Source organism: Pleurodeles waltl, chromosome 5 (genome assembly GCF_031143425.1).
Source record: "Pleurodeles waltl isolate 20211129_DDA chromosome 5, aPleWal1.hap1.20221129, whole genome shotgun sequence".
NCBI classification, from domain to species: Eukaryota; Metazoa; Chordata; class Amphibia; order Caudata; family Salamandridae; genus Pleurodeles; species Pleurodeles waltl.
In genome coordinates, this window is record NC_090444.1 from 1859982270 (window position 1) to 1859994912 (window position 12643).

Consider the following 12643-nt stretch of genomic DNA (forward strand, 5'->3'; position numbering starts at 1 on the left):
CGGAACCGACTCGCAAAATGCATTTCCGACTCGCAAATAGGAAGGGGTGTTCCCTTCCTATTTGCGACTCTCAATGCGATGCAATTCCATTTGCGACTGCGAATGCGGTCGCAAATGGACTCGCAGTTACCATCCACTTGAAGTGGATGGTAACCCAGTCGCAAACGGGAAGGGGTCCACATGGGACCCCTTCCCCATTGTGTCTGGCATTAAAAATAATTTTTCAGAGCAGGCAGTGGTCCAATGGACCACTACCTGCCCTGAAAAATACCGAATTAAAGGTTTCGTTTTTTTTTTCAAAGTGCAGCTCGTTTTCCTTTAAGGAAAACGGGTTGCACTTTGAAAAAAAAAAACTGCTTTATTAAAAAGCAGTCACGGACATGGTGGTCTGCTGACTCCAGCAGGCCAGCATCCCCGTGAATGCCCTAAATCACTATGGGGCCGCAATTTGCGACCCACCTCATTAATATTAATGAGGTGGGTCTTTGCGACCCCATAGCGACTCGCAGAAGGTGTCTGAGACACCTTTCTGCATTCCAAATTGCGAGTTTCAATTTGCGAGTCGCTGGGACTCGCAAATTGCAACTCGCAATTTGGAATCTTCCTACATTTGGCCCTAAGTGTGATTCTTACTCCATGCACCACTCATGGCTCACTTTCTCACTCATTAAGTCTGAGTTTTAATCTTAGCAGCAGATTTTCATGCTGTGATTTTGACTCCCATTGTTTCACTCATTTGCCATACATTTTACTCCTGAGAATATACCGGCTCTCTGTATTTATCTTTCAGTTTTATTTCATTGCCTTCATTTCAATACAACAATACAGTGATATTATCACAATGCATATCATGGGTGTTTTTTCAGAGCTTTAATACTCAGCATAGATATATGACAGCAGTAGGCCTCTAATAGGCTCTTACCTCAGTGGCTATCGTAGAGCTGAACTGGGAATGGTCGTAGTCCCAACCATTTTGGCAAATCTGCATTGCGGAGGCATTGGGAGGTCCCCAGGTTGAGTTCTTGAGGATGTGCCACTGTGCCTCCCTGTACATCTTGCAGGAGCTGAAGGTCCCATCAAGCTCTCTGGGGATGTTGATGAGAATCAGCCTCTCCTCTGTGAGGTTCCCAAACAAATCCTGGAGAGCACACCGGTGAGGCGGCACCACTGCCACGAAGTTGCCCAGCAAATATAGGAAAGCAGGAGTGACCCGGAAAATGGCCATAAGGAGCAAAGTGATGATCTGGAACCTTCCAAAGCCTCCAACTTCCAGTAGAAGATCCTCAAACTTCATCTCAAACAGAAACCTCACTGTGGGGCAGAGAGAGAGGGGTATCAATGGTCAGAGAACATTATCTTTACCAATCCCCCTAGAGGAAGGAAAACATGAAAAGTAAAAGAACTTCATCTAAAGTAGAATGGGAGAAATGTGCTCGTTGAATGGAGAGGTGAAAATTCACAGGCTGACAAAACCTCCTCAAGGCATATGATGCAGGATAGAGGCTGAGTAATGGAATGTACTGCAGGCACACGGAGAGTTGGAGATGGTTGAATAATCTAGTGACATAAAACGGGTATAAGACATGTTGGTGGAAAGGCCTGCAGTGGAGAGAAGCAGCAATGGCTTCTTACTAGTCCACCTAAAGAAACCAGAGGAACTATCTGTTGACTCTAGAAGGATGAACTGTTAGCAAGGGAGGTGAACAGCTGCCAAGACTATAAGCATGGGTATGTATGGAAGGAGAATTGTAATGGAATTTCTACAATATTTGGATATAAGAGCAGAAGGAGGACATTGGTCATAGACTGAGGCTCTGAGGGTATGCCCAGTATCAGCAGTGGCCTTTGAATAGCAGGAAGAAAGTAATAGCATTGACAAACCATGAGATTTCATTCAATTTTGTTTTTATTTCATATTTTAAATATGATTTTTTTCTTTGAATTTGGCACCTCACTTAACCTGGCCCTGTAAGCCTCTGTGTTGTTCACTCTATAGAAAGATTGACTCTGGCTAGTATAAGCAATTCTGGTGTTGTCATTGAAGACAGAGGCAGAAAGAGTTTCTAGGTTATTCTAAAGATATCCTTCGATGTTGGCCAGGAATATATATTATTTCCCTCTGTCTCACTGTCCTCCTTCTCCATCTGTCCTCTTTCCATTTCCCTTCTCCTCTTTTTGTATATATTACGTACCACTAGTCCACATTTACCATTTCTCCCTCATGGCTTTCTCATTCTACCATTGCCTCCACCTATCACTGCCCATCCCCTTCTTTGTCTCTCTTATTCCATCACCAAAGCTCCTTAGCTCCTCTGTCTCACTCTTTCTCACTCTGCACACTTTCCCTCTTCCTTTCCAGGATACTGGATCATGGAGCAAGGTCGGCATACCAGTGGTGGGCATAGCTGTATCAGACAAGACCACCAATTCAGCACAATCATCAATCAGGAGGAAGTTCAATCAATCAATCAATCAATCATAGTATTTATAGAGCGCACTACGTACCCGTTAGCGTTTCAAGGCGCTGGGGGGTGGGGGGCTGCTGCTATTGGTCGAAGAGCCAGGTCTTGAGGAGTCTCCTGAAGGTGAGGAGGTCCTGGGTCTGGCGCAGGGGGGTCGGGAGGGCGTTCCAGGTCTTGGCGGCGATATATGAGAAGGATCTGCCGCCGGCGGTCTTGCGTTGGAAGCGGGGTACGATGGCGAGGGCGAGGTTGGCAGAGCGGAGTTGGCGGGAGGGGATGTAGAAGTTGAGTCGGTTGTTCAGGTAGATTGGTCCGGAGTTGTGGAGTGCCTTGTGAGTAATTGCTAAAGGGGATTCTTTAAGTCACAGACCTAACCATGACTTACTTCATTGGTGGCAAACGGGAGTGCATTGGACCAGTCAATTGTCCTTGATGTCACTCCTGTGTGTTGTCTCCACTCACAGTCTTATGGACTGAGTTAGTTCCATGACCAAGGCAAGTAGACCACTTGGCTTAAGATATTAGTTGCAAGACTCAATCTGACTTTTTATGGTATAAAACAGATCTTGATGTGGCAAAGAATTTTACTAATTCTATGACTTTGTGAATATCCCTTCAGAAACTTCCTTCTGATTTGGGTGTATGCTAAAGTGATGTGCTTTGGTGGAGGGTGCCCCAATCTTTGTCACTCTAGGCTCTTAGGCTTTATAAAGTAATGCGGCAGATTATATATTTGTGCTATTGCTTAGTTTACAAAGGCTTACAGTTTCCAACAACATCAATTTTTCATTAATAAGCGGCAATGGGGTTATGCAATAGTCATAATCATGCCAATATTAACTTAACAAAGATATATCTTTAGAAATATGATAATTTGGTCTCCAAACATCAGAGTTTTAGTTTTCAGTAATACAGACATTTTTATATAAAACACACTCTTTCAATCTGGAAAAATACACTCAGTTCCACATAGCAATAAAACAACTGTATTTTATCCAGAAATACAAGTTTATTATTTTTAGAGAATGCAAGAGATACCTTTTTCCTTGCATGGTATGTATCACTAATTAATGCTATGGATATCCACAATATGGACTCCTCAGGTCATGGATTACAACAATATGCCATAAACGACCAGAATTATATCAGTGGAATTATCTGTGGAATTATTACTTTTGGGTTGGTATCAAATTATCATTTATGTACCAAATATGCTAACACCAGATATGCCACGTCAGCACAATATAAGAGATGGACATGAAAATGCCATGGATGCCTACAATATGGAAAGAGTTAAGACCATTAACCCAGAGCCAGAATTATTCAAAGAGTAGGGAATGTCATGCCACAGGTGCCCCAATGATCAAAGAACTTGCACTGTTACACCATTACTGTACTACGTGTGAGCATCATTATACAAGGATACTCAAAACATGGCATGAATTACCACCAGTATGCCAGACTCAGAATATTTGCAAAGGTGGGCACTAACATGCCATGGCCAACACTATTTCAGGTTTGGGCACCATCCTGACATGGATGCTATCAGTATGATAAGATTACCTCCAATATGCTAAAGCCTTCAAGGGTGGACATCAGCATGCCATGGATGCTGTAGGAAAGTGCCTCTTTTGAAAAGGTCACTCCTACATTTTGCCTGGTAATTGATGCAATTTTGACTGAAATTGCACTGGGTTCCTGCTGCCCAGGTCCCCAGTGCCCGATCTCTTTCCCTAAAATGGTGCAATTATTACCCAATTGACAATACCTTTGCCCTCAATGCTGCTCTGTATGACTCTGCATTGGAAGCCTTATCTTTCCCTTAATTGTTATGTTGACTTGGTGATTTCCTGATTGGCAAGACTTTACCTCTTTATAAGGCTCTGGTAAATGGTACCCAGGGCTGCAGCACGAGTCTATGCCACCCTGAGTGACCCTCCTAAAGTACTGGTGGCAGACCTGCCATTGCAGACTGCCAGATTGGTGCAAACTACTTGAATTCGACTGTGCCCTCATTAGGAGTGGCACAGTCCCATGCACTGCCTTCCATATATGTTAGACACCCCTAAGGTAGGCATCTGCATCCCAAAAGACAGAATGCAATATATTCAAGGTGCAGACATAAAAGCACAAGTTCTATGTTTCTGTAAGTGCAAGCTGGTCCATAGGATATCATTGGGCTTCAGCCCGGGCTGACCAGGCCTGCTAGCTCCATTATGGTACTGTGATACTGCCTAGACCTGTTGAGTTTGGTATCAAATAACTTGCCTCCTCTCCCCAAACAAGATTCTCACGTAGAGGGACAGCTGGCATGCACCAAGGTGGCACACTAGCGTTTGCCCACCCTCTTTTGTGCTCGGACCGAGCAACCCTCACTTTTTCCCACACTTGCTGTCACCAAAACAGACTTTTGACCTCCTGCCAGGTAGCCTGGGTGCTCCCAGAGCTCAGAACAAAGGGCTGCGGTGAGTAGAAGGTCACACCTCCCATCCCGCAGCCAAGCTAGTGAATAGGGCCAACAGGGTGGTACACCACCTCTGATAGCTATCAGCACATTCCTCCAGCAAGGAAGCAGCCCTCTCCCTGCCTCCAGGTAAATTTTCTCATGGATCGGTGGGAAATTAGGTATGCAGGACAGTGCACACCCCCCAGCAGGCTTACCACCGCTCTAGGTTGGGCAGCCCAGTGTGTGCAACATTTTAGTTTCTGCCATCTTAATGGTGGCAGAATAGAGGGTTCTGGGTGGCTTAAGATGACCTCTCCAAATGCATGTGGTCACCTCCGGCGTGGATTAGCTGTAGGAGATAGCTGCCCATTGGCCACTAGTCTCCACACTTCTAAATCAAGGATTTAAGGGACAACCCTGAAACCAGAGCCTCAGATTTGAACGACCTGTTTCAAAGAAGGACCAGAAAAAGCTCTGAATCACCGACAACCGGACTCTGCCCACTGCTCCAAAGCAAAAGACAGACACTCTGTCCCTGAGACAACAGGCTGGGAAATACATGATCAACCTTCGTCCTTGGAAGAAACTTGTCATTCCCAAAATGAGGGACCCCTGTGGAAGCCTGAAGCACCATCAGTCTCCCCTAGAATAGTGGCACTAGTTCCCTGCAAACTGCAGGTAAAAACGACTGCTCACCGTGGGATGGTCAAACACCACATGATCCAATGTCTTCTGGGAGTTGTAGTCCAGCCTGCCTCCAGGGTTCAGGCCACTACCTCACTCCCTCTGACCCTGGCAACTTCCCAAAGGATTCCGGCACCCTTTCCACTCCCAAGGCTCGTTGGTTGTCAGCCCAGTAACTACCCTCTTTACTCGATGCTGCAGGTGCAGGGAACCACTTGCATCCTACATCTGACATCTGCAACCCAGCCCCAGCTGAGATTTTGCATCTCCTTGTCATCAATGTCGTGCCAGTGGTAAAATCATCACCAGAGTGAGCCACGTTCAGCACCATGGACAGCTAGGGCAACTCTTCATCTAGACCCTACGGAGTGGCCTGGTGCCAGAGCTGCACTACTTTACCCTTGCAAGGATTCCCCGTAGTTCGACCTCTAAGTGGTAGTTTATCACCAGTGGCATCTCTGCTATTGACTTCAACATGAGTCCCCTTCAGCACCACAGACAGCCAGGACATCTCTGCACCCAGATTCCATGGACCAGGTAAGACTGCTCTGTTTTGATCCTGTCCTAGGGGTTGCACTAGCTTAACCCCCCAAGGGCTCCATTCAACTTGAACTTTAGGTGCATTTTTGCCATATATGTCATTTTCCCGTTGACTTCAATACAACTTTTAAATGCTGTTTGTGCAGTGATTTTCTATTGCTTCTGAATATCTCAGTTTCTCCTAATCCATACTGTTTGCTTTAGTGTCTAAACTGATATAAAAATGAAGCTCTATTTTAATAAATTGGTGTTGGACTTCTTTTGAGTTGTGAAAACTCCTGGTGGGGATGACCAAAAGAAAGAGATCGCTAAGCCCCCCATGGGAAAGATGGTGACCAGTCTAAACGTAAAAACCAAGAGCCTTCTCAAGGGCCCTAAAAACCTGCTCAGGAGGGTGGGCCCCGAGACAAATCACAGACCAAGGTGAGTACCAGGGTAAATAAATGGGATGCCAAGAAGGCTTGATGTTTTAAAAAAGAATCTCCCTAGTGCACCTGCAGCATCTCCTGCAGTGGTAAGTCTCTAGATGGGATCCCGGGTGGCCCTGACCATGTAGGAGAACTCTCAGAAGCAGCTTTAGTCTCCGAAGATGGGGTGGATGTAGCTGCCCTGTCTGGCCAAGTAATCTAGGGAAGTACATATACCAGCCTAATATAAATGGGATCAGAGTTGAAGCAATGAAGGATACAGGTGCAAGTGTCACCATGGTGACTGAAAAACTGATATCCCTAGAACAGTGTCTCATGGTGTAACCTTCACAGTCAGCAATTCTGACAACAAAGCTAAGGTCCATCCCATGGCAATGGTGTCCTTAGAATGGGGAGGGGTTACTGGCCAAAGGAAGGTGCTGGTATCCTCTGAAATTCCTGTAGCCTGTATGCTACAAAATGATCCGGAGTCCTCAGTATGATCTACGGTCAAAAGAAAGGCCAATGCAGCTATGCTGGGTATACCTTAATGGGTATGTGTGAAACCAGAGCACAATGCAAAGACCAATGTGAAAAAGAGGTGCTGAGTCTGGAGTAATGACCCAGCCCTCCAAGAGAAAAAGTAAGAAGTCTGGTGAGCCGGTGTAGAAGGCTGGCCTGGTGTGTAGTGGGTACCTATGGTACTTACACCTTATACCAGGTCCAGGTAACCCTTACTAGTGTAGTGTAGTCAGTGTCTAGAAGCCAGGCTCTCTAGAGGTAGCTGTGGATGAGCAGCCAAGCCTTATCTAGGAGACATGCAAAGCAAATGCAATACCACTGTAGTCACACTCAGTACTCACATACATGAAAGAAAACACTCAGGCCCGTATTTATACTTTTTTAGCGCCAAATTTGCATCGATTTTTTACGCAAAAGCGGCACAAACTTATAAATATGGGCCTCAGTGTCACAAAAATAAAGGTACTTTATTTTGGGGACACAAATACAAAAATTACCATAGATACTATAGTCCCTTAGGAGATAAGTAATATGCAAATTATATACACTAGTATGCAGAAATAGGCACAAACACAGTAAGAAAACAGTGCAAATAGTGAAAATCACAATAGTTAGAAGTAGACCCAGGGAGAGCATAAACCTTATACTAAAAAAGTGGAATGCGAAAGTTGGTCACCCACCTAGGTAAGTGTGGTGTGTAGAGGTGAGCTGGGAGTACTAGGAAAGCCAAAAGGTAAGTACTACAAGCCACCAGGAAAGCAGGAGTAAATCTCTGTAAATTCCCCAGATCACACACAGAGAAGAACTGAAGAATAATGCATACCCCAGTACAGAATGCAAGACACCAACAGTGGATTCCTGGACAAGAGGACCTGTGGAAGAAGGGGACCAAGTCCAAGAAGCACAGCAGAGTCCAGGAAGGGCAGGAGCACTACCCACTAGGCTGAAGGTGAAAGAGGTGAGGCAACAGTGAATGAGGAGAGTCAGCACTGCAAGCAAGAGGACAAAGTCGAGTTCCTGGAGGATGCAGGTGATGTCCCACACCGGAAGAAGGATTGCAGTCGGGTTTGCGTCTTCAGATTCTGCTAACTCAGTTAGTTATCGGAAAGTGGTTAGCAGAAAGTGGAGCTGCCAGGGAGCAGGAAGGACCAGACAGACTCTACCCAGGAGGGAGAGTCAGAGGGGGCCCTCAGCAACACAGAGAGCCCACAGAAGGCCAGGTAGCACCCACAGGAGTCCCACATGATGGGGAAACTGAAGTCATAGAAGAGTCCCATGCCGCCGGAGAACCACTAACCCTAACTGTGTGACCACCTATCAGGAGAGGGCTCGGACATCACCTGCTGGCACTGGACACTCAGATGTTCCCAGAGTTCCCCGCCAACCTAGAATCCAAGATGGCAAAGCCCAGGGACCCTCTGGAGGAGCACTAAGCACCATCCCTGGGGTGGTGATGGACAGGGGAGAGGTCATTCCCCTTTCTTTTGTCCAGTTTCGTGCCAGAGAAGGGACTGGGGGTCCCTGAACCGGTGTAGACTTGTTTATGCAAGGAGGGCACCAAATGTGCCCTTCAAAGCATTTCCAGTAGCTTGAGGAGGCTACCTCTCCCAAGCTTGTAGCACCTATTTCCAAAGGAAGAGGGTGTATCACCCCTCTCCCAAAGGAAATCCTTTGTTCTGCATTCCTGGGCTTGAGTTTTTCAAGCAACAGTAGGTCAAAAACCTGTCTGGGAGGTGGCAGCAGCTTGGGCTGCCCGGAAAGCCTCTGAAGGCTGCAATGGCAATACTGGGGGTCATCTAAGGAGTAATACAAAAGCCTTGGGGTATGATTCAGACAAGGTTGATACCAAACATGCCTATGTTCGGAGTTACCATTATGTAGATGGACATAGATATTGACCTATGTCGAGTACACACGTAAAATGACGTCCCTGCACTTACGAAGTCCTGGAAAATGGCCCTGGAGTTCATGGGGGCAACTCTGCTAGTGCAGAGCTGCCCTCACACACAGGTACTTTGCACCCTGCCCTCTGGGCTGGAAGGTCTGCCATATGGGTGACTTACAAGTGACCTTGTGCATTGTAAAATGGCAGTGAAAGCGTGCTTGCACCTTTTTGAGCAGGCTGCTATGGCAGTCCTGCAGAACCCTTTGCATGGGCTCCCTATGGGTGGCAAAAGAAATGCTGCAACCCATAGGGATCCCCTGGAACCTAAGTACCATATACTTGGGATTTATAATGAGGCACCAGTGTGCCAATTGTGGATGAAATTCACAGAGTTTTGGAAGAGAGACCTAGGCACTCCAAGGAATCATCATTGGGTCATCCGTGTGAATCGACTAATGTTTTTCCTTGACAGGGCTGATGTGGCCATGCTGATGATCACTGATGAGGATCAGGAAGAAGAGAGTGACCTTTGTGTCCATTATGTGGATACTGGTGGCCACATGCCTGTCAAAATCAAAATATACAAACAGTCAGACCAAGTGAAGGATAGCATCAGAGCTGAAGTACGCAAGATGCTGGAGTCAGGTTTAATTGAGCCTTCTGAAAGTCCCTGGGCCAGCCCAGTGGTCTTAGTTCCCCAACCTTATTCCAGGGGAGGTAAACCAGAGCTAAGTTTTTGTGTGGACTGTAGACTTCTCAATGCTGTCACTAAGACAAATGCACACCCTATAGCAGAGGTCTTCAAACTTCAACTGGTGCCGGTACCCCCTCTCAAAAATATTTAGGCGTAAGGACTCCCTCCTGAAAAAACTTCTAAAACCTGGTACTCCTCATCATCAACAATCATAAATGTCCTCAATCCCATGGCAAATCATTTTCACAGTGAAGAAATAATATTAACCAGTGTTTAGCAAACCAAAGGTCAGTGAGTATGGTGGAGTGGTCAAAGGTGTGGCTAAAACAAAGGTCAACATTTATGAGAATTCGGCATAGGGCAGACCAGCAAGTCTTGCTACACTGCCCTACGCCAACATAAAAGGGCAAGAATGGACCTTATTTATGAAATAAGGTGCATTCCTGTCCTTTCTCCCTGAACTGGCTCACAAACTGCCGCCTAGCGCTAATGTAGGTAGGATTGTTTATGTGCAGGAAGGGAGACGTTCCTGCACAAAAACAATCCTGACAGGATTTTCCTCTTCCTATGTGTGCTGCAGAATGCAACACACATGGAAATAGGAAAAATGAGGAGAAATGAAAACATTTCTCCTCATTACGTCTGCTCTGGGGAGGCGTAAGGTTTTGGCACTGCTTTAGTTTACATGATTTTGAAAACCTGGGGCGGTGTCAAAATCCGTGGATTTTGCGTGAGAACAGCCCCACGTAGGGTGGCTTTGCGTTGCCTCATACATATGATTGACAGGCTTGTGCTCCCGGACCATAAAAAAGATACTTCGGTGACGCAAGCCTCTCATAAATAAGCTCCAAAATATTTTGTAAGTTTTTTTAGGTCTTTCACTGTCAGGTAGCTACATATAAAATAACAGTCAGCTTAAATGAAAAATAAATAAAAGAAGGTTGTTACTCAGTGGGAAATGCACTATGAAACCTCCTTAAGTTAATGCACTGCAGAGGTCAGTGTGTAACTGGAGAGGACAGAAAGCACTGTGACTATGTAAGTAATTTTTAGGTTGAGCGTTAGCGTTCGGCCTGCTGTATACTAAAGTATACAATAGAGTGAGTTCCAGTCTTCTGATTTGTTAGTTGCAGTGTCCTTCAAAAATCCTTGCTTGCTAGTGGTCAGTTCTGCCTCTTTGTCCTGCCTTTTTTCACTTTGGGGGCAGCACAAAGTACTCTGTAATTGCGCTATGTCCTGTTTATCTCTTCTCTAAGGGACTTTTTTTTTAGCATTTGCCTGTTTCATCTCAACAGTGTGGGTGCTTGTTCAGTCCCTCCTCCCCACCAGCTCCCTCTGTAAACATAAACCAACAGCAGAGGGGGGCTTTTCCAGGGCCAGCTCGCCCTCGCTCTCTTCCTTTTGTTATTTTCAGTCTGTGTGGCAATAAAAGTCCAATCTGTAATTTACAACGCTAAGAGCTCTAACTCGAGCAAACACTAGAATTTTGCATTCCAAATGCTTGTTTTCCTTGCACGCATGTGAAATCGGAGCAGCAGTTCCTGGAGTCAGTGCGGCCTAGTAGCACACTTACATGCAAGACTCCCAGAAGCAGGTCAGTTACCAGCAGTGTGTCCGGGTTGATGGGGGCCAGTGTGGGTGGATCGGGGGCAGAGGGAAAGGGGGGGTGCGTGTAGACAGCCTAGGAGCCGGTTGTGAGGGGGCGATCGAGGCAGAGAGAGACTCTGGGCCTTGAAAAGGCACAGCGAGGCCTTGCTGCTCGAGTGAGGAATCTCTGGCAGAAAGAGGCCTTGCTTCCAAGGAAAGCCTTCTTCGGTGATCTCCTGCAAGCTGGTGCCGCACAGAGGGCAGGGCATTATTTTTTTCAGGGAACAGTGTGCTTAAAAGCAGCTCACATTATTTTGGCATCCTTTTATTTTACAAACTATCCATTATTAAATGTTGTCATCCACGACAAATGCAATGCCCCAGAGGTGCAGTGTGGTCACAGGCGTAGCCAAACGACCGTGTTGTAGCCACCCAGTGCAGTAAATAGGTCTGTTTTTTTTTTTTTTTCCACTTCACGTTTCCCTATTATATTTACAAGGCCCCATACTTGGCATTAACATAGGTGTTTTTGTTTGCATGGATCGGTCCCGAGGATATATTATTTTTGCAATACTGCTTCCAAAATTGAAAAGCACGCACTAGCTAATCTGCATTTTCACTACATAGATATATAACATCCAGGGTCGCCTGGTGGTCACGTAAACACCCCAAACCTACACCTCCTCGTTGTCCCGAGTGCGATCGGTTCACATACGAAGCAGATTTTGATTTGTCACGGTGCATTTATCAACATATACTCATTTAGTCTGTTAACAGAGTATCTGTTTCTGGCCATTGTGCGATTCCAGGGTGGTCTTGTCTTATATTGGTGCCACCGTAAGGATACATCCAGGCCCCCACCGCGACAGCTGACAATCCTCTCTTGCCCGTTTCACCAGTGATAGCCCAGATCTGCCAACCCTCTCATGGTGCTGTCAGTTGACAAAAGACAACTAAACGAGTTATTTTACGCTGTGCTGGTGCAGTGCCCTGAACTAGACAAATGCTAGGAGAATACACGTTGTGCCTTTGGGTGCATCCTATTCACAGACGCAGTGTGGCTCCTTTTCAAGCCAGTGCTGTGTACCTGGGCTAGTTCGTTTTTTTCCTCTTCAGTTTTTCCCATATGTCTTTTGCTCGCAGTAAATGCCTGAGGCAGAAAAATAAGTGCCCCCCCCCCAAATAAGTGAGGGTGCCCGCACCGGAAACAACGAGCACAAATTAAGCCCTGATATAGTCTGCTGTACGTTTCTCTTGACAATAGTTTATGGTCTGTTTATAAATAGTTTTAGTTTCGGTACGTCGCGCCCTTATGTTTCTTTCTTAATAGAAGGCATTGTCAGCTGTGTTCTTTCTTTCCATTGCATGTGTGCCCCTGCCAGGGATGAGGTGGTGTTTAGCAAGTAGGCCCTGGAA

At 46.0% G+C, this 12643-nt stretch overlaps 1 protein-coding gene across 2 annotated transcripts in view; it reads right to left on the bottom strand.

Moving 5' to 3' along the window:
- LOC138296885 (solute carrier family 22 member 7-like) overlaps positions 1-12643 on the bottom strand; it is a 248671-nt gene that overhangs the window by 216192 nt on the left and 19836 nt on the right. For both annotated transcript variants that reach the window (XM_069236379.1, XM_069236378.1), the window contains exon 2: positions 923-1311. In XM_069236379.1, coding sequence (XP_069092480.1) covers positions 923-1294 — 372 coding nt within the window. In that variant the 5' untranslated portion in view covers positions 1295-1311. The remainder of the gene's footprint in view (positions 1-922; positions 1312-12643) is intronic.